Source organism: Sus scrofa, chromosome 8 (assembly GCF_054392235.1).
Source record: "Sus scrofa isolate SSC_HxYL_T2T_F1_AM1 chromosome 8, Sscrofa_HxYL_maternal_Yorkshire_Landrace_v2.0, whole genome shotgun sequence".
In the NCBI taxonomy this organism is placed as follows: domain Eukaryota; kingdom Metazoa; phylum Chordata; class Mammalia; order Artiodactyla; family Suidae; genus Sus; species Sus scrofa.
The window spans coordinates 130603994-130628550 of NC_139390.1; the positions used below are offsets into that span (position 1 = coordinate 130603994).

Below are 24557 nucleotides of genomic sequence, written 5' to 3' on the forward strand. Positions count from 1 at the left end.
GCGCGCCGCGGGAGGCAGGCGCGCTCCCACCCTCAGAAGCCGCCTCTTTGCTCAGGTCTCTCTCGCCTCAGCTTCCTCAGCTAAACCAACAGCCGCTCTCCAGCTCCGGCTCTGGGCACGCAGCTCCCTCCAATCCTTGCTTACATAACGCGGGCGGGCGCGCTCCCGCCGCCGCTTCCCCTCCGGCGGAGTAGGGCTGGGCCCTCCACGCCTCCTCGGCTAGCGCCTCCGCGCGCCCGTGCGCCCCGCACTAGGAGGTGACCCTCCTGGGCCACCCAGCAACAGCGGCAGCAGCCTGGACGTCTCTCCCTCCGCGTGACAACACAGATTGGAGACGGGAGCGGCCTCCCAAGTGCACCACTCCCTCCCTCCGCTCCCCACTCTCTCTTGCACTCCCTCCGCCCCAGCCCCCCCCACCCCCGCCCGCCCCCCGTGCCTGTGTGTGTTTGGCACCGGCAAGGGGACCCGGGGAGCAGTCCAGGCTCGGCGCGCGGCGGAGCTACGGCTGCTCTCGCTGCTGAGAGGCGCGGCGCGGCGGCCGCCTTGCGCCTCCCCGGACTTTCCAAGTGGGGGCAGAGCAGCCGCTCGCGGAGCCGCCAGTTAGAAGGCACGGGGAAAGAGAGACCTCCAAACTCCTCCTCAGCGTCTCCTTTCCACCCCCTTTTGGCCCCTGCCCTTGGAGAAAGTGGAGTGTTGCGCTCGGTTATCTTATTTCTTCAGACAGCTTCGCGGAGCACGGAGTCAGCGGCTGCCCTGTGGGGCTCTCCGCTGTTGGCGCGCCTCTGTGTGTGGCTCCCCCAGGCACACCTCTGTCGACGATGAGGAAAGGTCTGCGGGCGACAGCGGCCCGCTGCGGACTGGGACTGGGATACGTGCTGCAAATGCTTGTGCTACCTGCCCTGGCCCTGCTCAGCGCCAGCGGCACCGGCTCGGCCGCTCAAGGTAAGGGGGTCCGCCGATCTCCGCAGCCACCTCCCTTCGCCTCCTCCTTCCCTCCTTCTTCCTCTCCTCCTCCCCGGTTCTCCTGGCTTCGCTAATCCCTCTCGTTTCTCTCCACGGCACATCACTTGCAATTCTACTTTCCCAACTATTCGAGAAGCTTTGGTTATGATGTTTAATCGATCCTCCGAAATGGGCACGGATGGGCCGGGGACGCACGGGGTGTGGACGCACGTCTGTCCCTGGGCATGTGGACGCCTTGGTGTCGTTTACACTTTCTGCTCCAAACGCACACGTTGTTGCGTATTGTGCAGCCCGAGGTTTGGAGAGACACTGAGTGCCGGTGGCAGCGTGGCATGCCCTAGATGCACCCTGATGCGCAGAGGCTCCCCGCGCTGTGCCGCGTCTGGGAGCCTGGGGAGTCTCTGAGCACGCCAGGCGCGGAAGGGCGCTCAGCGAAGGAAATGTGTCCATTACGGCCGAGGACCCGCCGGCGCTGGTGCCCCTCGGCTGCTGCTCGGGCTGCTGTGGCGATACACCGCGCACCGGGACCCGCCACCCAGCCCGCAGGCCGTGGGGTGTGCACGCCTCCGCTCTCCTACCCTCTCGGCGTCCCCCACCCAGCGGGCGACCGAGAAACTTAAAACCCCAGAGCTCGGAGGAAACGGACTGGTCGTTCAGACCAAATCCGAAACTCCCCGGGGTAACCGGCCACTTTATAACTCTGGCATTTGAATTTAATGCGTCTGAGCTTTAAAAGAAGTGTCCGGAGCCCTGGGCAAAACCGGCGTCGGGAGAAGCTGGGCCAAGGAGTTGAGGGTGGGGAAGGGAGGAGGGGAGGCACGGGAGCTAAGGGCGTCCTTCTTGCCCTCGTAGTTTGAGGTGGTAGAGGCAGATCCCAGCCTCCCGAGCTCCGAGCTGAGCAGAAGGGAGACGGAGAGGAAAGACTCCACGGGGTTTCTGTCGGGTCACCTGGGTCCCCAACCTTCTGGCCAAGCTGAGCGCCCACCTGGGTCTTAGCGCCCAGTTTGGTGGTGGTTGCTGGCTCCGGGGAGGGCAGCTCAGCTGTTCTCTGGGATGGGGGCGCGGGTGCAAGAAGCTTCTGCAGCGTTTCGGAGGTCATCCAGGCATCCCATCATCTCGGTTACACTCTTGCCAAATTTGGAAGGCAGAGGAAGTGCAACGACAGCCTCACCTCCCCGGGAGATGCTCAGACACTCCGGAGCTTAGCCGCAGCAGTCCCTCTGCTCGGGAGAGGCGCTGGGGGCCCGGGCTTTGGAGGTGGAGCGGAGCGCTGAGAGTAGGCTAGAGTCTGGGTGGGGAGGTAAGTGATTAGCGAGGCTTTGTGAATTAGCCATAGCTACTTCGGGAGTAAATTTTCCTGCTGCCTCGCTAAGTAGCCACGCTCATAAATCCTTCCTTCCCTCCTTGCCAGATGCCTCCCTTCCCCGAGGTTCTGCTGCCCTGATTTTCTTATTCATAATTCCAGAGCTCATCTGTCTGTCCATTTTACAAAGAAATCCCCATTGAGAAGCATAAACTTCTTGTTGGTTTCTTGAAATTGGAAGGTCTCAGGAAAGGCAGCTGAGGGTGCTTAGAGGGATGTTTGGAAGTTTAAGTGAGCAACCTGATGAATTGTTGTGGAATCAACCGCGTGACTCCCAGTGGAATTCGCCTACTGTTATTGGGAGCACAAAGGACTCAGCTATAGGGTGGGGGTGGGAGTGAGAGGGGGACAGGGCAGTGAGGGAACTGTTAGTTAAAGTCCCCAAAGATGCCACACAGGCGATGTAGGATCCCTGCCGAGAGCTTACTACAGCCAAATTAAAAAGACTGGATAGGAAGAAAGATCAATATAGATAATCAAACAGGAGATTGTAAGTGGATTAATATTGAAAGAAGAAAGGGGAAGAGAGTAAAAGAAAAGACGCTCAGGATAGAATGAGGGTTTGCTACTTACACATTTTTCATCTTATAGACCTGGAAGTCAAAGATTGTGGATTTAACCTACTCTTCTGATCTTGAGTGGAAAAATATAATGTATTCTTCTGGGTGTCTGCAATTCAGTGCCTTTTCTCTCAGTTTAGTTTATTGAGCTCTTTCAGTTCCTGGTGAACAAACTATTTATGTTTGAATCTTGTGGTCTTTGAGAGACGTTATTCCACCACTTTTATCATTGTTTTCCTCCATAAGCCAGGATACCCCAGCATTCCTGTGTTGTCTGTTAGGTGTCAGAATGTAGAAAGCACCAAACTACTTTCAGCTGCTATCACTACCACTCTGATCTGTTCCTCTAGCCTGTTTACTATTGAACCACCAATATGCTTTCTTCTCAGAATCACACTTATATAATGGCCTGGTAGTCAGACCTCTCTTTCCCTCTGATTTCTTCTCTTTTCACTTCTCTCGTTGGACTGTATCACTACGGAAATAAGGGATGCTCTTGCCCCCTCAAAGTATGATTTCCTTGTGCTGAGAACTTAAAGATGGAAATAAAATATTCTTTATGAATGGAATTATGTATGCCATTTAGATAAGAAAGTTCATTTAAGCCCTTTACTATGAGGATAAGGTTTTTATGCTGTTGTTAGAGAGATACTAGAAAAAAATGGAAGTTTAAGGGAATATGTGTCTCTTTAGAGGGAGCCAAGGAAATAACAGATGTTTATGATAAAAAAGCAGAATGGATGTTATTTGTGAGAGTGCTTCATTTTGTATCTGTGGTTTGAAGAAAGACAGCAGTCATTTTTAAACAGATCTTTGGGAGAATCCCTAGGCTTTAGGCAACAACTTTCTCCTTTCTGGCTCTGCTCTAATTATTTCGTTCAGGATTGCTGGGAACTCCAAGCTCCAGGGAATTTGTGGTGTTTCTGACTTTCAAGAATGAAAGATTTTACTAGGAAAAGGATCTGCATGTGTGTGTGTGTGTGTGTGTGTGTGCGTGTGCGCGCGTGCGAGGGGGTGGGGGTTAGTTTGCCTCAGAATTTGTGCCCTCCTGTTTTATAAATGCATTTTATTTCTGGATTACACAGCATTGATATTCTGCTTATCTAGCACCAACTAGTGTTATGAGTGTTAACACCACCAAACTGAGAACAGAAAATTACTGAAGACTCTAATTATATTGGGATAATTCTCTATTATTGTAAGATACTTTATAATGTTTTAAAAGCAATATATTTCTTCAGAGAAAAGAGTAAAAATTACTTCCATGCATTTATGTATATTGGTGCAGTACAGATAGACAACTGGCATGAAAGAGAACTGAGTTTCATAACAAGTATACTATATTTTTTTTTATGTTAGGAGCAGAATAAATTCATAAACTCACATGGCCTTTGCAGTAAGGAAAAGTAGCCTGGTTTACCTTTGTTAGAACAATAATTGGATGTCTTCTAGCTTAGGGAATACTTAAAAGGCTTCAAAGAGTAAAGTTTTCAAGTAGTTGGAAAGAATGAGGAACCATAAAATTAATGTTTATTGACTCCCTGGCCTTCTGTGTTCTGGATACTGAGCATCCCAAGTTCAACAAGATAGGGTCCTAGAGCAGCTCTCTCCCATTTGCAGTCTGATTGTCCTGATCAGAATTCATATGGGTCTTTGGTAAGCAGTTTCCCCTAAAGACAAGAAGGAGGCATGAGCTCTCCTAGACAAACCATTTTAACTTATTTAGACTTATTGTTGAGACTTAGAAGTAACTGTTCTCTAATGTATGCTAGGTTATCCAATTAGCACAAATAGCCAGAATGCCTTAACTAGGTGCAGGACTTTTCTGATTTAGGTCATGGCTGTGCTGGAGCAGCAGAGGGAGTCACTTTCAGAAGAAACATTAAAATTACAGGCTGCAAGCACAACTTCAGGAAGATAATGGGGAAGCATCTGGGGGCTGGAATTGAGCAAGTCCTCTGGCCTTGCTCTTTTAGGTTGTATCTTTTTTCCTTTGTCTTTTGGGTTTGTGCCAGTTGAAAGCACACCTCTTCACATCCCCACAAATTAGGAATCTATGAACTCCTTTGGATAGTGTATAGTATTAAAAGTAAGGTTCTGAACAATTATTTTGCATGTATCATGTCCCACACTCTGTGCTACTTATTAGGGACACAGAGTTGAGGTGACAGTTTCACTTCTCAAGGAAAGCAGAAGTGTCTAATTATAATTTACTTTCTGAAATGTAAATTATAGCTCTAGTCCCTTCTGGATTCAAGCATCCAAAGATAGTAAACATAGGAGAGGCTAGAGTTCTAGTGTGAGTGGTGGCAGGGGGTTCCATGATTTCTTCACGGAGGAGTTTAAAGGTGGCAGTTTGGCTGGAAGTCAGACGTTCTTAAAGCTGAGTTTGCACTGCAACTGTTTTATAAATCTTACTGAGCTTTAATATATATATGATTGGTCTGGCTTTTGGGAAGCACAAGTTAGAGCCTGTTAGTAGTGTTTGCCCATTCTGCCTGTTTGTTTAATGGTTACCACTGTCTCGTAACGCTGCCTCCACCACCTCCTAGCTGTGAGTTGTTTAGCAACCCCGTGCCTCAGTTTCCTCAGATGTGAAGTGAGGGTAAGATACTCTAAATCATATTAGGGTTGAATGAAGTAATATATCTAAAGTATGCCTAGCAGTATTCTTTGGCTTCCAAATCCATAAACCATGAGCAAAGAAATTTAGAGGTTAAAGAAATTGAAGATTGATACATTTGAACTAGGATTGGGGATTGCTGCAGATGCTGCTTCCCCTAAAGCAACAAGTGGGGCTGTCTGAGGAGATGCTCCCAAGTGTACCACTGCAAACTCCTGGACAGGGCATGGTTCTTTGAACAGCCCGTGGGAAGCTCTTTCCTTTCACAGCCACATTTTTGCCCCTTTCTACATGCTCTGGGAAAATTAACCTAATAGCAGTTCTAAAAATGCCCTGTTAGGTCACAGCCTGTTAAGTCCTGGCTACAAGCTCCACGCTTAACTTTCTGTCTTTACAATCAATATTGAAAGATAACTTTTCATAAATCCATAAACACTTTTATGAAAAAAACAAAAAGGTCCAGTTCCAGGTTTTCAGATAATGATTTTGAGAAAACCAAAATGTCAATAGTTTATGCAAATGTCAATGGTTTTTCTTTAAAAAAAAAATGGACGGAAGTGGAGTTCCCGTCGTGGTGCAGTGCTTAACGAATCCGACTAGGAACCATGAGGTTGCAGGTTCGGTCCCTGGCCTTGCTCAGTGGGTTAAGGATCCGGCTCCGATTAGACCCCTAGCCTGGGAACCTTCATATGCCACAGGAGCGGCCCAAGAGATAGCAAAAAGACAAATAAGCAAAATTAATTAATTAATTAAAAAAAAAATAGACAGAAGTATATGTCTAAAGAACATAACTGGGAGTTCCCGTCATGGCTCAGTGGTTAATGAATCCGACCAGGAACCACGAGGTTGCGGGTTCAATCCCTGGCTTCGCTCAGTGGGTTAAGGATCCAGCGTTGCTGTGAGCTGTGGTGTAGGTCGAAGACATGGCTCGGATTCCATGTTGCTGTGGCTCTGGCGTAGGCTGGCGGCTACAGTTCCATTTAGACCCCTAGCCTGGGAACCTCCATATGCCGGGGGTGTGGCCCAAGAATTGACAAAAAGACAAAAAATAAAGAATGTAACTGAATATGTGGTAAAACAACACACACACACACACACACAAATATGGGAAAATAGTTTGACTTGAAGACAAAGCAAATTCACCAGGGCATTCATATATTAAAGTTATGTTTGCAATAGAAAGTTTTAGCATTACAATTGAGAAAAACATGAATAATCTAGATAATGTATATTTTCAAATTTCACATTTAATTACTTCTATTTTAAGGGTTATTGGTATTTTTTTCATGGTTAATGCAGATGTTTTCAGGCAAATTTAAAAAATAAAACTAGATATTTGGGGGGATTTTTATGTATTTAGAGTTAAGACGTCTTTCTTTTACAGTATTTTAGTTCTGCTTTTAATTTTGGATAGCCCAGTCTGTACTTACAGAGCTCCAAATGTCTTACTCTTTTTCTTTTTTAACCTAACTTCTTGAAGCCATGTATGGGCTCTTCTTTAATTTCAGATTTTATTTGGTTTTGTTATTGCTTACGTATTTGTGGAAGAGAGCTCCATGAATCTGAGGCCTTGGATATTGTTCCAGTATCACTTAGTTCAAGGATGTTTAAACTAGAACAGAAACTCAGTGCTATTTTTTTATTTGACTTTGGAAGCAGTGTAAGTTTGCCTTGAGCAAAATTAAAAAAAACAAACACCTACTGTCTCCTTTTTTCTAGTTCTTAAAAGAAATCCAATAATTGAATAATTTATAATTTCTTTTAAATATTTTTGATCTCCAAATTTGTAGAGATTTTGATAAAAACATTTTGTAGTAATTTTTGAGTTAATAAAATTAGAAATAGTAAATATTTTATCTTCTCTACCTGATTAGAATTCTCAGAAGAATTTCTGTCTTTTCATGAAAACCCAAAACATATGTTGCAAATATTTGGACTCTTTGTAATCAAAATGTTAGAAAATATTGTTATAATTTTATAGTTTAAGAAAGTGTGGGTTAAAGTTGTAATGTGGTTTTTTCTTTTTGAGTATTCCTGACCCCCTCCCCCCAAAAAATTCCTCCCTTAGGATTATATAATGATGTTTTGATAGACACAGAAGAATATCTCCATATTTTATAGGTGTTAAAGTTATTGTGACATTAGTTAAAGTGAAATTATAATTTGGAAAGTGAGCTGTAGCTTCGAAAGTGCCAAATATGCAGATATTTGTCCTTATGTCATTATACCTTTTATTAGCAGTGAGCAGTGATTCAAAAGTGCTTTGTGTGGCAAAAGTGTAAGCCTAACATCTGAAAACTCCAGTGTTTGGGGAATACCCTCTTCTAATTAAATAACTGACCATGTCTCATTACCGGCGTGGTAGTAGAACATAAGAGATTGGGGGGACAAGTGAGACTTCATTGTATTTATGTGCCTGTTACAGCTCTTACTTTAACTATGAGGGCTCCAGATAATCATGTTAACAAATGATATTGATTAATCAAATTTAACTCCAGCGTTACCAGTCTTATTTATTTTAAAATGTTGTGAGGACAGGGATTTTAACTTCATTAATCATTGTCATTTGGATCCTGTGGCTAGATTCATTTCTCAGCAATTATGAGAGCCATAAAAATGCCTCATGTAGATAAACGTGTATTATCTGCTCTTCTAACTAAGGATGTTAAACACCAGAAACTCCCTTAGCACATTTAACAAGTTTATTGATGAATGCTAACATTTCTCAGTTTTAGTCAATGTCTTAATTGATTATTTAATCATGGACTGACTGAACTCAAATGTAATTTATTGTCTTCTCTTTTTTCTCTGTTCAGAATAAAAACCTTATTTATGAACATTCATCTCTAGTAAAAACACATTAGTGCTTGCACATTACAATGCATCTGTATCCCAGTTATAAGGGTAAATAGGTCTGTGAGTGGACATGCAGGTATTTTCCAAAATTCAAGAATATTAGTGTGTATAAGAATATAAAATATGAAAGAGCAGTGTAGAAGTAATGTATATATTTGTATAGAAAAGTAATTATTAAAATAATTCATAATATACATTCTCTTAGATGATAGGGCATGTGATATAATAATACCCACATAAATTATAGGCATAGTGAAACATATTCATGTATCAAAGAAAAGTGAAGGGGAGCAGTTTGGAACTATTTTGGGTTTTGTGAATTTACAAGTTTGTTTCTTATATGCAAATTGAGTATTTTTGGAAGATTCTAATATCTTTTTGGAATTTTAAGAATCTAAAAAAATGATTTCGAGAACTAGATCAAAGACAAACAGTATTCTCTAACTTTCACAGAAACTAAAAGTGATAGTCAGTGAAGAAAAGGCCCTACTGTTGTTTTATTATACATGATTGTCAGAGACCTGTGTTATCTCTAATCCAGACCAAACAAGATTACCACCACAATAAAAACTTGATGATTGAAAAGTCATAGCAAATAACGGTAATTTCACTTTGAGCATTATATCTGTGTAAAATATGTTGACATTTGAATTTAGCTTTTGATAAGAGAAAATGATATATTTTATCTTCCATGAATAAAGTGTTTGCCAAATATACACATTGTAGCCACCCAGTGGAAGTAGGTAAGTTTGGCAAGCAGTAATCTTGAAATCATGCTAAATAAAACAGCAATTATGTTACCTGTCCTTTTCTTTAGCATCTTCCCTTCTTCCTTCCGGATCTCCATAGGATGATGAAAGAATATAAGCTTTAAAAATGTGTTAGGGGTCAAATTCAAGGATTGAAAGAGCCTAAGACATTTTCCTCCTGGGCTACTACAGCCATCACCAGCAGAGCAGACAGCTTGGTGGAAAACAGAAGCCCATTTCACTGTTCTCAGAAGCTGAGGAAAAACAGGCATGTTCAAATGATTTATTGTTTGTGCTCTCTGGAAAAGAGACCTAGGGTCAGTATTTCATCATAATATTATTCAGTGGGCACTCTGACTTGAAATTTTATTATGTAAATAGAAAAATAATAAAATGGATATGCACCTATTTCAGTTAACATAGCAAAAGAATTTGGAAAGTATTTAAAAGGTGTATTTTTGAAAGAAGTTACACTTTACTTGGTCCTGTTTGAGTAGGATATACATGTTTGAGAAATGTAGACTTAAATCAGTGGCATACTAATACATAGAATCCTTTGGTGATTTCTATAAAATGCATTGCTATTTCCTCAGCTACTCTGTTAAACATTGCCGTTAATAACAGTATCAATGTTGGATGTTACATCTCACCTATACATCAGAAATCGAATAGCATTCTTAGGATTATATGGGAGTTCTTAAGGACAATTGTCCCAGAAAAGACATTGATCAAAATAGATATTTATTTTTGTTTATATTTAAAAGGACCACGTAGAGAAAGTTAAACTTTACTTACTATAACCTGATGAAAAAATACAAAAAGATGGCTCGAAAAAAATTTTAGCAATAGGTATGTTTTCCCAGTAGGAATGGTGGTAATCGGTTTATTGGATTTATTGGAAATGATGAGCACATGAAAGATACACATGTCATTTTTATTGAATTAAATAACTATGGAATTATTTCCTATGAGGGTATTTCCAGGCAGACTCTTAATGGAATGAAGAGTTACAAGAAGTAGACAAATTTAGTTCTCTGTGAGTGAATATATATATTATATATATATGAACAACAAAGTGTGTATGTGTGTAACTTTTTTATGTTTGTTTGTTTTAGGATAGTTCATTTTCAAACAGCCTTGGCAATATCCTTAAAATACAAATAGAACCTATCAAACAAATGAAAACAATTTTTTTTAATAAAAATATTCGTAGGGCAGTCATTGAATGGGGAATTAGTTTTCACCACTGGTTTCTAACTGAAAAATTATATTCTTTTCTGTAAAAAGATGATCAGTAGCTAAACTATTGACAGTAGTTTTCAGGAGAGACATCTCTGCCTCATTTGTGCAGTGGCTAATCTGATAGAAACAGATTTCTCCTGTCCTCCACGTGGCAGATACGGGGGGATCTCCTTGTTCACTGGCTTATTTCAAACACGTGGAGAACTTCCACCTTTTCCTATAAAGTAGACTGTAATTTTTTTGACCAAAGGAGAAGGTCGGCTTTCCTGCTGCACGAGTAACATCTTTCATTCACACCTAAGACCCCTCTGCAGGAGAGACAGTGTTTGCTCTGTAAGCACCCTACCTGAGGTGACCTCTCATGATTGGGCCGATTGAAGGCAAAGTCAGCTGTGTTGTTTTTTCCCCTGAATTCAGTTCTGATTTGTTTCAACTTCTGAATAAAATGAAGTCAAGTTTCCAGGCTGCGGAATGTTTAACTTTCTTGGACTCCCTCAGATGCCATACAGGTGGCTTTCTTTCCAGATTTCTCCCTTACACTCATTGATACCTTTGTTTAAACAAAGATAAAGTTAGTTGAGGAGAAAGAAAGGTGGTTGTTAAGGAAAGAATATAAAAATTTACTTCCACGTGGATTGATAATGTGCTTTTTTGCTTATTTTTCATATTGTAGTAAATGCAAATTATTTATATGATACATCAATATGTAAATATATGTTAATTGTCACCATATGTTTCCACATCACTTGGCGTTTCTGAACTAGGATTTTCAAAGATATGAATAAATTCTAGCTTTTGGGATATTGTTTCCTGAGTTCTCTGACATATCGTATGTTCATGTATGATGTGGGGTTTTCGTAAGAAAATACGCAATACTCTAATAAGAATAGCAAATAATAATGCCCCCACAAAGTTTTGTGATTACAAGTCTGAATGCTAATGAGAGGGGTTGCCTGTTTAATGCTGAATTGCAAGGTTAAAAAGAGAGTCTTAAAGATAAGAGCGGATTCCACAGTCCTTGAGTTTGTTTTGCATTCAGTGACAGTCACTAAATTAGGGAAAGGAATGTTCAAACAACACACTTGAGGAAAAGTGATTTTTATAGAAAGGAGCCATTTCTGCTAATAGCCAGTAACTGCACGTAACCCTGCTGACATTAAAAGTCCATTAGCTAAGCCCAGTTTAAATAGCAGCTGATGCAGTGTCAGCTAAATGTACGTTGGAATTTTTTCATATAATGCAGTAATAGCAGTTATATAATTTTTTTCTAAAACTACATACATTAAGTAAAACAAATGTCATCTGATAGTGGTGGCAGGGCTGCTAATAAGCAGGCAGAGATTTGTGATGAAACAAAAGTAACCGTCTATATAACAAGAAGATAATAAATGGTAGTGATGGTTTTAAAAGGGAGCCTTTGAGAAAAATCATATGGAGAAGCTTAAGCTGACATCCAGAAAGAGTTGTTTCCATAGAAGCACATATTAATGAGCACTACTTTGAGATGTTCATTTAAAGTGAAGTGATTTTTTTTTTTTTTTTTTTGCCATTAGCCTCAGTGTTCAGTTTTCAGTGTATTTTGAAACAACAGGAACCCCCCTCCTTAGGCACTGTTATACGTGTAAATGGCAGGGGAGTGAGGGTAGAGGGTAAAATGAGGTTGAAGAATGAAAACAAGGAAAAAAGTAAAAACAGATAAAACTTCATATGTTAATATTTTTGAGGTGATTACTATGGTAATATTACGACTTTTTAGTACTGCCTACAATGAAATCAAAGGTTGAAATATCCATATTATTCCCCTCTCCTGTTTTTCCATCTTTCGAATATTTCCCAATCTCCACTTTGATCATCTGAAAGATAAGTTTTACTGAAAATTTGTGGTAGAGTCCAAGGATTTTTAATACGTCGTCTTAAAGAATTCTCTAAGGCAGTGTTCCCTAACGATGAGACCATTGTGGAGACAGTGAGAGTTGCTCAGTAATGTGTGAGTTGATAACAGGGCAGTAATTAATCAGTGGCTGTCATGCTCACACCACTGTAAAGTATTAGGAGAACCTCCTTGCCGACCACCCCTCCCCATTATCAGACCATTAGTGAAACCTTGTACAGGCAACAGTGGGGAGCTCTGCTTAAGCTTATGACCCGAATCATTGGGATATGAGCTTTGTGCATATTTTCCCAGTGGTCACTTGAATTCTCATCACACTTTCTAGGACTCAGAATTGATGTGTCATTCGAACCTGAGAATTTATTTATAAGTCCGACCTGAGACATCACCTCTTTTGTCTGTTTTTAGTTTAAAATTAGTTCAGTTTTCTTTCTTTGATTAAAAAATACCTCACATAACCCTGCATTGCTTGAACGTGGCGGGGGGGGGGGGGGAGAAAGAAAAGAAAAAGAAAGGAAAAGAGAAGACAAGGACTACTATTTAATCATAATGGGCTGGCAGAGATCTCCCTTTTATGTTCACAGATTTTCATACAAGCATTTCATAATAAAATCAAGAAGTTTTCTTTGGTGTTGGTAACTGTTTTAATTCAGTTCAGGCCACTGCAAAGGCTTATTTTGAATGAATTGGAAGCTTTCAGGGACAGAGTTTATGCAATTAAATTCCTAACCAAAATCCCATTTACTAACATATTGCATGAGGGACTTGATGAGTAATCTCGTCTTTAGTATGTAACTCAAACATTAGTAACAGATGCAAATATGCCTCAGTTCAACCAGTGGGCTTTGATTTTTAATTCTAAACCAACTTAAGTTTTTTCAGACTAAGACATCTGTTAAAAGTGACTATTTTCCGTATGTTTTTCCTTTTCTGTTGCATAAATCTATTGCAAGATGAAAAGAGAATGTCATAGTATTTGGCCACACAATAAATTTGTACACATCTATGAACTAATGTTATGAAATTGAATTATATTGAAAATTACATGATGATGCTAGACTGATGGAAATAGGACAACTATTACATTAGTGTTTGGAATAGTTTTTAGAAAAAAAAAATTACCCTGCAATGCCAATAAACTTACTTTCCTGGAAGTTTTACAGTGTGTCTTTCTTGCATGAAAAATTACATTTTTTAAAAATTTGAGTGAACACAGTATGTAGTATGGATTTGGTGCCAAATTGAATTTGTTTATTCATTTATGCTTGGAAAACTTTTCTTAAAAAAATGTTTAATAATGCTTAGTCTTTAGTGTGATTGTTTTGGCTGTTTTTAGGGAATTGTTTAGACCATTCCTTTTTTCTTTTTTTTTGCCATTTAACATTTCTTTTCTTTGACTGTTAGGGAAGTAAAAACATATTAGATGTATGCATGTAGGTGCAGGTCTGATAATTTCCTGGTATAGAAAATTGATCACAATTCTTTAAAAAAAATTAATGTTTATATTCAAGAGTATTCCTGGCAACTATGCTCAGGAAATATTAATGCAGCGTTTATATATATATGTAAGTCTCTTGGTAAAAGTGAATAAACTGCGCAAAGCTCTAAGTTTGAAAACTGCATACAAGGTTAAAATCTTTTCGTTTCACACCACATTTATAAATAGAATGTCAGAATCGTAATCGTATTTATATCATAGCATGGTGGGGATTACCAGGGTTGTCAAAATGGAAGACTTAGGACAGAGCCTGGCACCAGATGAGTACTTAATGCACATTAGTGATTGTTGTTGCTGTTGCTGTTGTATTTTCATTATGTACGTCTACACCGTTCAGCTCTCATTTGGCACTACTGTGGAAAGAACTGAATATATCACAATAATGAGAGGATTGCACGCAATTGGAGGTACCACCATTTTGAAAATACGTGAACCAGCAAAAGCATATTGTCAAAGGTGAAATTCTTTTCTTCTTCTTCTTTTTTTTTTTTTTTTTTTGTCTTTTTGCCATTTCTTGGGCCTCTTCCTCGGCACATGGAGGTTCCCAGGCTAGGGGTCTAATTGGAACTGTAGTCGACAGCCTACGCCAGAGCCACAGCAATGCGGGATCCAAGCCGTATCTGTGACCTACACCACAGCTCACGGCAATGCTGGATCCTTAACCCAGTGAGCGAGGCCAGGGAGTGAACCCGCAGCCTCATGGATCCTAGTCGGATTTGTTAACCACTGCACCACAACGGAAACTCCTGAAATTCTTTTCTTTGTTGATTTTTATTTTTTCTGTTATAGTTGATTTACAGTGTTCTGTCAATTTCTACTGTACAGCAAAGCTACCCAGTCATATATGTATATATGTATATATATAATTTTTCTCACATTATCCTCCATCATGTTCCATCACAAGTGACTAGATATAGTTCCCTGTGCTATACAGCAGGATCTCATTTCTTAACCACTCCAAATGCTATATAGTTTGCTGTACTAACCCCAAATTCCCAGTCCATCCCACTCCCTCCTCCATCGTTGGCAATGATAAGTCTCTTTTCCAAGTCCATGACTTTCTTTTCTGTGGAAAGATCCATTTGTGCCATATATTGGATTCCAGATATAAGTGATATCACATGGTATTTGTCTTTCTCTTTGTGACTGACTTCACTTAGTATGAGAGTCTCTAGTTCCATCCATGTTGCTTCAAGTGGCATTATTTAGTTCTTTGTATGGCGGAGTAGTATTCCACTGTGTATATATACCACAAAAGATGAAATTCTTGAAAACAAATTGGTAGATTTTAAAATCACACTTAAAAACACCCAGTTAAGTCATAAGATTTTAATTGTACCTTAAAAATTTTAGAAACTCTGTGTGTGTGTGCATGTATTTCAGTTTTATGGACAAATATTAAATGATTTCTTTTTTTTCTGTGCCAGATTCTGAATGTAGAATATATTCGATTAAAACTAGTACTATTAAAAATAAGTGCTAATGAGATTATCAATTTATACTTTTCTCCACTATATATTGACTATATTTGTAAAGAAAAATGTAAGTAAAAAGGTTAGAAAAAAGGGCAAATTCTTTACTTTCTGCTAATGTGCAAACTCTTTTTAAAGGAATAGGAACAACTTTCTTCACCTATATCAGAAATTTCAATACAGCAAAGCATTTACTTATCCTAGGGTAGAAGCAAAATTTATTAAACTGAAATTTCCAAGCAAGGACCAAGTCCTTATAAGTGCAAGGGGCATATTACAATACAGGCAAAAAGAGAAATTAGATACCAGACTATTATATATGTATATTGTAATTGACATTTGCATTTAAGAAAATATTTTTCTAATGGATTAGTTCATGACCAAACTGGAGCTGAACTCATAGTTTCTCATAGGTATGCATGTGTTAATTATGATGTATAAGAAGAGAAAGGGGAAAAATGTGCAGATCACGGTTTTTTTGAAAAAAAGTTTTCTAGTGTATATTTTTAAAATAGGAGTGTGCTGTTAAGTAACAACTTTATGTTGAAAAAATATGGACATAGAATGTGCTTTCAGCTACGAATAATATTTAGTTATATGTGTTTAGTTCACTGTGACATTAATCTTAATTGTTCTTTTTAAAACTATTCTTTAAAATATTTCATTGTAGGAGTTCCCGTCGTGGCGCAGTGGTTAACGAATCCGACTAGGAACCATGAGGTTGCGGGTTCGGTCCCTGCCCTTGCTTAGTGGGTTAACGATCCGGCGTTGCCGTGAGCTGTGGTGTAGGTTGCAGACGCGGCTCGGATCCAGCGTTGCTGTGGCTCTGGCGTAGGCCGGTGGCTACAGCTCCGATTCAACCCCTAGCCTGGGAACCTCCATATGCCGCGGGAGCGGCCCAAGAAATAGCAACAACAACAATAATGCCGCGGGAGCAGCCCAAGAAATAGCAACAACAACAAAAAAAAAAAAAAAAAAAAAAGACAAAAAAAATATTTCATTGTAAAATTAAAGACAAAACATAAAAAACTTTTTTCTCAAAACTGAAAATAATGCAATTTTGGACATTTAGCAAACAATGCAATAGATGCATTTACTTACTAAATAAACAAGGATGACTCCTTCACCAAACTAAAATGATACCCACGCAGCAATCACTTTAAAAAGCCCATTGAGCACTGATCCTATTGCTATTTTCTTTATGCAAAAAGCAAAGTTTAACATTCTTAGTTTTTAACTCTGACCCAAGTTCAGCACTATAGGAAACTTTTTTTTTTTTTTTTGCCTTTTTGCCTTTTTGCTCTATTGGGCCACACTTGCTGCATATGGAAGTTCCTGGGCTAGGGGTCGAATGGAGCTGCAGCTGCTGGCCTATATCACAGCCACAGCAACAGCAACGCCAGATCCAAGCCACTCTGCAATGTACACTGCAACTCATAGCAACGCCAGATCCTTAACACACTAGGCGGGACCAGGGCTTGAACCCACATCCTCATGGATACTAATCTGGTTCATTACTACTGAGCCACAGTGGGGACACCTGCACTTTTTAAAGAGAAAATAAGAACTCCAGAATCAACAGTGTGGTTTGTTTCTACATAATTATAAAAACTTCTTATCTTTGTAAGATTTTATTCCATTAAAAAATAAGAGAAGCAACCTAGAATGTTTTAATGATTGATTAAACTACATATTTGTTTTTTTCTGCTGTATATAACGTTTGGTTTATGGTAGTTTTCTTTGAAGATTTCCAAGATTTCCAGGGAAGAAACCACAATGGTTAAAAAGATGAGACTGTTTATAAACCCTTTTTCCAAGCTGTATCTGGTTGGGTTTTTTTGTTTGTTTGTTTGTTTTGCTTTTAAAAATAAAGATGAGCTTCTCAAAACTTTAATTTTCTGAATAATTTTCTGAACACTAAACAGTTTTGGGAAGTTCTGGTGTGTGATTACTGAGGTTTGGGAGTGTTTTTTTTTTAAATTGACATGAACAATATTTTGTGCCAGAATATATTTTTATTTATTATTATCGTAATGAGGGAAGAGGGGAGCAATTTAGAAAGCCTAGTTGTTAAACAAAAAATTATTATTTCAGTCTCATATATTTAGATGTTTGAAAGCATAATAAATAAATTCAACCCTTTAATGATGTTATATTATCAAAGATGACATATATTACTGAAACATGTTCGAATATGTCCATTTCTCCCCACTGGATCTCTTTCTATCCACCACACGGAAGCCAAGTAAATCCTTGCAAATGTCATCAGTACAGTTCTTTTTCTTAAAACTCTCCAATGGCTTTCCATGGCCTCTAGAATCAGATCTAAACTTTTTAATATAGCTGACAGAGATATTTGTTCCTATACCTCTAATTCCATTTCTGGAATTCTTCTGTGGTTATGGTTTCCTCAGATAATGCACTTTTCCCAAACCTGGCACAGGTTGTTCCAGAGTAGCCCTAAAAAAGAACACGTTTCCGGTATTTTCAGCAAGCTGGCAGTGAGCATGGTGGCTTACACTCTTTCCTGTGCTGTGAACAAATGTGCATTCCTCGTGTCCCATCCCTTTCTGCTGGCCGACTTCTGCTCCTCTTCATTTCTTCATAAAGCACCTTTAACACCCAGCTGGAACACTCTCCTTTCCCTTCCGTTCCCAGCTAGCATGTCAGCGTGAGGAGGGCAGGACCTGTGTTCGTTGTGGTGTCTCTAGCATGCAACCTGGTGCTTTACACACACAGCACATGATATAGATCCTTTGAATGATTCTTTTTTTTTTTTTTGAAGGAATGCCTGTTTTTTCATGCATAAATAACACGTCTTAGAAGGACTTTTGGTGACCACTCATTGTGGAGTTAGCAAGAACTTGCTATGTTCCCTGTCTCGCCCACTCTGCGAGCTACTGGATGATGGAGTAAGCCGAATATGAAGTAGTAGGGGGAAAGGATAGTCTCAGGAGTCAAAATTCACCTTCTCTTAGATTCTGCCTAGAAGGCCCATCTCCTCATTCTTCCTTCAGAAATCCATTCCTAACTTCAGACCATCTATCCTATAATTTGGATCTACCAAGTAATGAACTTGTAGTCTCATGGAGTTGAAGGAAATAAATCTCATACAACTGATGAGTAAGCAGTACGAGCACAACTAGTCTCTTAACTGGTTTGGTCTAGTTGCCTAAACACAGAATGCCAAACCTTAAAGAGGTCTGCAAGTCAAAACAGATCCCTAGCACCCACCCCCCAGAGCACCTTTCTGATTATGCAGGTGTAGAATTCTATCCTATGGAATATTGTGAAATTAATAGACTTTTTGTTAGGTGATGACATAGTTTATATTAGAATTAAGTCCGAGGTACTCTTTCTTATTTCTCTCCACTATAAAGTAAACCAGCCTCTTCCAAGATGTGTGTCTGTTTGGGCTGCTATAACAAAATAACATTTATAAACAACAGAAATTTCTTTCTCACAGTTCTGGAGTTGAGGGTTCAAGATTAAGACACCAGCATGGTCAAGTGGGTAAGGATCCACTTCCCGGCATGGTCAAGTGGGTAAGGATCCACTTCCCGGCATGGTCAAGTGGGTAAGGATCCACTTCCCGGCATGGTCAAGTGGGTAAGGATCCACTTCCCGGCTCACAGAGAGCCATCTTCTCTGTGTCCTCACAGGGTGATAGGGCAGCGGAGCTCTGTGGGGTGTCCTTTATAAGTACACTAATCCCATTCATGAAGCCTCCACCCTCTTGACCTAAGCATCTCCCAAAGGCCTCACCTCCTCGTAGCATCATCTTTGGGGATTAAGACTCAACATATGAATTTGCGTAGGACACAAACATTTGAACTGTCTCAATACAGTAATAGGAATATAAGATGGGAGGGCAGGGGGAGGTGGCGGAGTGGCGCAGAGTCAAGAAAAATAAATCTGTTTCAAAGTGCATGTTAAACAGTTGTTTTCCTGTAAGTGACTGTTGTTTGACAGTTCTTTTGCTCGGACTGCAGTCTGTTTTCTTTGGGCAGGATATTTGGTTTTTTAGACTAGGAAATAGGATAGTGCAATGTATCATTATAAAGCATTATTGAATCAAGTATTCTCATAGGCACTTTTAAGGTGACCAAAATATGTTATGGATTATGCTACATTGCCAGCAAGGAGGAAATTATAACAAGTAACTACTCCTTTTTTGTTAAGACTTCAGTAAACACAGACCCAACTTGCCCTGAATAATTACCACAGAGAGCTATGCAGTGGTCTTTAACTGGTAGTTGTTTGTAATCAAGCAGCCTGAATCTTGCCTTGACATAAAGCAGAGGAAGTGGTTCGGAGACAGACCTGTAATTATCAGCAGCAGGTGCCCATAATGGAATGCCAGAGAGATGTTTAAAGAGGCCAGTATTACTTTAGGAAAGCTTTCAGGACTGTCAATTTAGACCAAAAGACATCAAAATAAAAACTGGCCTGAGAGCAGTATTAAAAGAATATTTCTTTGGAAACAAAAGAAAATGTAATAAATTCCTTCTATGCAAACTAACCTTGTCTTCCTTATGCCTAAGTATTATCAAGATGTGAAGTCTGAAACAAGCCTGGATTCCATAATCAGGAAAGGGATAATTTAAACACTTTAGACATTTTGAGGTTATTAAACAGTTTATGGTGTAAACAAAACCTCTGCTGTTTATTTTAATAGGGATCACATGATTAATTGAATGAAAAATTAGCTTTTCTCAAATGAATTTTCATGGTGTCAAAGGATATCAGATCATTGATTCTATTAATCATATATGACCAAAATTTTTTATTCAATCACTTAACAGTCTTCTGCATTGTAACTTTTAAGTTGAAGAATAAGAACAAAATAAACTGTGTGTTGTATTAAATGGAAACCAAAATTTTAATGTACATTTTACTAGTTTACTGTATATTAACTTATTGGACATTTGTCAGTTGCATAGAATTTTTCACTGGTCAGTGATAACTTTTTCAACTTTCACCTATTTCTAAAACAAATAAAATATTATCACTCTTTCTGAATGGTACTTAGATGGAATAATGATCCATATGACAAAATATATGTAGTAAAAACTTGTAATCTAGTTATTAGAGGAATGTTAAGTGTAGATTTTAATGCCAGTTCTCCTTTAAGCAATTCACTTAGTTAAGTTGTTTTGATAGTGCACTCTTATTTTGATATTTTTCTTTCATCTTAAACTATAGATGAAAGGCTGTGGTTTATATTCACTTACAGGAAATTCTATTACATGAGGCATAGACAGACCAAAGAAAACCAACAAAATATAATTGCCTGTGTAGCTTTTTTTTTTTTACATTTTTGAATGGAGCATTTCCTTTTGCTTTTTCTTTCTTCCCATGTAAGCAATACTTGTCAGCTGTTTTTACGCTGTGGAGGGAATGAACCTCAGGGAACCAAACACCTTCTGATGGAGAGAGGAGTCGTGGTATATCTGTAAGACCTCATTCGTTCTCAGATGTGTTTAGCATGTATTTTGGGTACCATTTGTTTTCCTGCCTAATGTTAACCATATATCCCTCACTATGAAAACAAGTGGGGAAGTCACTCATTCTCTTCTCTTGCCGGAAGAGCCTTTGGCTCCCACAATAGTTGTATATCAAGATCTTGCCCTACTTAAAAGGAAGACATTAAAATTTATTCTGGAAATTTATCAGGACACACCAACCCTCACAAATGTGGAGGAAAGATCTCTGTAGCTAAATTAAAATAAACTTAAGTCACGTGACGCATTATGCTTAAGATAACTCAGTCTAAAAATGCATATGTAAGTTGTAGAAGATCTCAATCGTGTTCAAATTGGACCCCAAATGTGGAAGAGAGGTTCAAGAATTAATTAAAAACAGATGTATAAAGAGAGGGAAATAGTATTTCTATGATTTGAAATTTATATGCATATTTTAACCTATTTGTAGTTCTTTTCCTTTATTTGTGAGATAAATTAAACCAAGCCTGACATAGGACTCACAGTTTATATAGGTATAACAAAGCACCCAAGTACTTGCTTGCATTCTCACTAATGAAATTTAAAATTTACCTTAGAGCTGGTGGATGTGAAAGTTAGAATATGTCTCACTCTTTTAACATGTATTATATTCTCTCAAACTACAGTTCCATTTAACCTCTTGTTGTGGAGAAAAAACTTCCAGTACAGCTGACATCAGTTCAATTTAGGAAGTATTCACTGGTGTATTCCATAGAGAAATGAAATAAAATAGAATAAGACCTAGTACCCATCTTTAATAAATTTAAAAATCTTGTTTAGAAGATAAAATATGCAGATAAAATATATAAAACAATAAGATGGGAAATTGACAGAAGAATAAGTAAAAATATTTTGGAAGAGAAAAAAGGAGAGATAAATGTTATTTGGTGCTAGAACTTTCTGCTGGGATAAACTTTAGCCAATTTTGAGAAAGGAATAAAGCAATGTCTCTCATTCCCTTTTATAAGTACTGCACCCACTTAACTGGGAGGCCACTGGAAATGTTTGGTTACAGCTGTGCAAGACTCTGTTCTCTCTTCACCTCTTCCCATTTTCTTCCCCTTTCAATTTTGAGAGCAATTCTTCCCTAGGGCTTTCTCCTCTTAACAGCTCTTGTCTTTGCCTTGAAGTGAGGAGTTACAGAGAGCCTGGTTTCTTATTTCTTGAGTAGCTCCTGCCTTTGCCCTCCCAGGGCTACCTTCCATTTCTATAGTGCAAAGTGAGTCTCCAATCCAAATTTAGCTGTTTTATTACATACTTTGTAGCTAAGCTGCTTTAGGCCAGACATTACCACATCTCTCAGCAACAGAGTTTGAGTTTGTCAAGTTGTACAGGTTTGTTGTCTCTTTTTAAATACAGTTCTACGTATTCTAAAGCTTGTTTGGATTTTGAGTAACGGTCTCCTTGGTGCTCTGATGTTTATAAAGTGACGTCAGTGCTAGAAGGTAGAGGATTCCTACGGTAGATATATGCCAGTCCCTTTAAAGGATATAAGAAGGGAAGGAGGACCTTTTGCATCAATCTCCAGGGTGGGAGAATAGATAAAGTTAAGCATGGACCTCCTGTAGAACTACTTCAAAGTCAATTGTAAAACCTCGATACTTAACTAAAATTCTTCAGGTGAATTTAAATGGAAAGGGCCACAGGAATTTATGTGAACAATTCTGAGACTTGGATTTAAAGTTTAACACATAAGAATATTTTGCCTAATATCCTTCACAAATATTTGACTAGATAGATCGATAAGTGACAGACTATTAATTTTAAATTAGGTGGTATAATACATTTTAGAACTTTTGCTTACTCCTTAATTCTCCCTTTAGTAAAAGCTTTTTAACTTTTTCTTATGCTTTTTGTCATTTGGAGAAACTAAGAGTATCGCTAGGGTAAACAGTATATGGGATGCCAGTGAATATTTCTGAAGCTTTGGTACTTTCCAGTTTTAGAATTATGAAAACATGAATGTGGGAAGAATGTGGGAGAAGAGTATAAAGTGATTTTTCAGTATAGTGTTACAACCATGCATGTGGTAGGATCTTATTAAAAGTTTCTGAAATAACTGGATTAAAAAATACATATAAAGAAACTTCGTGTTTTAGATTAATAAGAAAACCAACCTCTCATTCTCTCAAGTGAAGACTTCATAATTCTTTTTTTAACTTTTTAATTGAAGTATCATTGATTTACAATGTATTAGCTTCTAGTGTACAGAAAAATGATTCAGTTATATATATATATGTAAAATATATACTATTACAAATTATCAAATATAGCTCCCTGTGCTATACAGTAGATCCTTGTTGTCTATCTGTTTTGTTTATATGTTAGTTTATGTCTAATTTCAAGCTCCTAACCTTCACTTTCGCCTTTGATAACCGTAAGTTTGTTTTCTTGTTTTCTTTTTTCTTTTTTCTATAATGACTTTTATTTTTTTCCGTTATAGCTGGTTTACAGTGTTCTGTCAATTTTCTACTGTAGAGCATGGTGACCCAGTTACGCATACATGGATACATTCTTTTTCTCACATTATCACGCTCCATCATAAGTGACTAGACATAGTTCCCAGTGCTACACAGCAGGATCTCATTGCTAATCCATTCCAAAGGCAATAGTCCACCTCACACCAGTCAGAATGGCCATCATTGATATGTCCACAAATAACAAATGCTGGAGGGGGTGTGGAGAAAAGGGAACCCTCCTGCACTGTTGGTGGGAATGTAAGCTGGTACAACCACTATGGAGAACAGTATGGAGGTACCTTAGAAAACGATGCATAGAACTACATATGATCCAGCAATCCCACTCTTGGACATATATCCAGAAAAAACTTTCCTTGAAAAAGACACATGCACCCACATGTTCATTGCAGCACTATTCACAATAGCCAAGACGTGGAAACAACCCAAATGTCCATCGACCTAAGTTTGTTTTCTATGTCTACCAGTCTGTTTACACTTTGTCAGTCCATTTGTACCATTTTTTTTTAGATGCCACGTACAAGTGATATCATGTGATATTTGTCTTCCTCTGTCTGACTTCAGTTGGATAATTATCTCTAGGTCCATCTAGCTCACTGCAAATAACAGTATTTCATTCTTAAAAAAAAAAAAAAAAGGGAGGGAGTTCCTGTGATGGCGCAGCGGAAACGAATCCACTAGGAACCATGAGGTTGCAGGTTAGATCCCTGGCCTCACTCAGTGGGTTGAGGATCTGGCGTTGCTGTGAGGTGTGGTGTAGGTCACAGACGTGGCTCAGATCTGACGTTGCTTGGCTGTGGTATAGGCCAGTGGCTACAGCTCCTTTAGACCCCTAGCCTGGAAACCTCCATATGCCATGGGTGCAGCCCTAAAAAGACAAAAAAAAACAAAAACGAAAACAAAAAAGAAACAAAAAAACAGCATTTCATTCTTTTTTATAGCTGAGTAGTATTCCATTGTATACCGCATTTTCTTTATACATTTGCCGGTTGATGGGCATTGTGTTGCTTCCATGTCTTGGCTGTTGTAAATAGTGCTGCTGTGAAAATTGTGATGCAGGTATTTTTTTTTGAATTAGACTTTTCTCCAGACACATACTCATGAGTAGGATTGCTGGATCATATGGTAACTCTATTTTTAGTTTTTTAAGGATCCTCCATACTGCATTCCATAGTGTTTGCATCAATTTACATTCTTACCAACAGTGTAGTAGGGTGCCCTTTTCTTACGCCCTCTTCAGCAGTTATTATCTGTAGACTTTTTAGTCATGGCCATTCAGACTGGTGTAAGGTGATATCTCATTGTAGTTTTCATTTCTCTGGTAATTAAGATTTCATAATTCTTACCAAATACTAGTCT

General features: G+C 39.0%; 1 protein-coding gene across 2 annotated transcripts in view; it reads left to right on the forward strand.

The window, feature by feature from the left end:
• The first annotated feature begins 247 nt into the window (after nt 1–247).
• UNC5C (unc-5 netrin receptor C) overlaps nt 248–24557 on the forward strand; it is a 381350-nt gene continuing 357040 nt past the window's right edge. For both annotated transcript variants that reach the window (XM_021100734.2, XM_021100735.2), the window contains exon 1: nt 248–942. In XM_021100734.2, coding sequence (XP_020956393.2) covers nt 819–942 — 124 coding nt within the window. In that variant the 5' untranslated portion in view covers nt 248–818. The remainder of the gene's footprint in view (nt 943–24557) is intronic.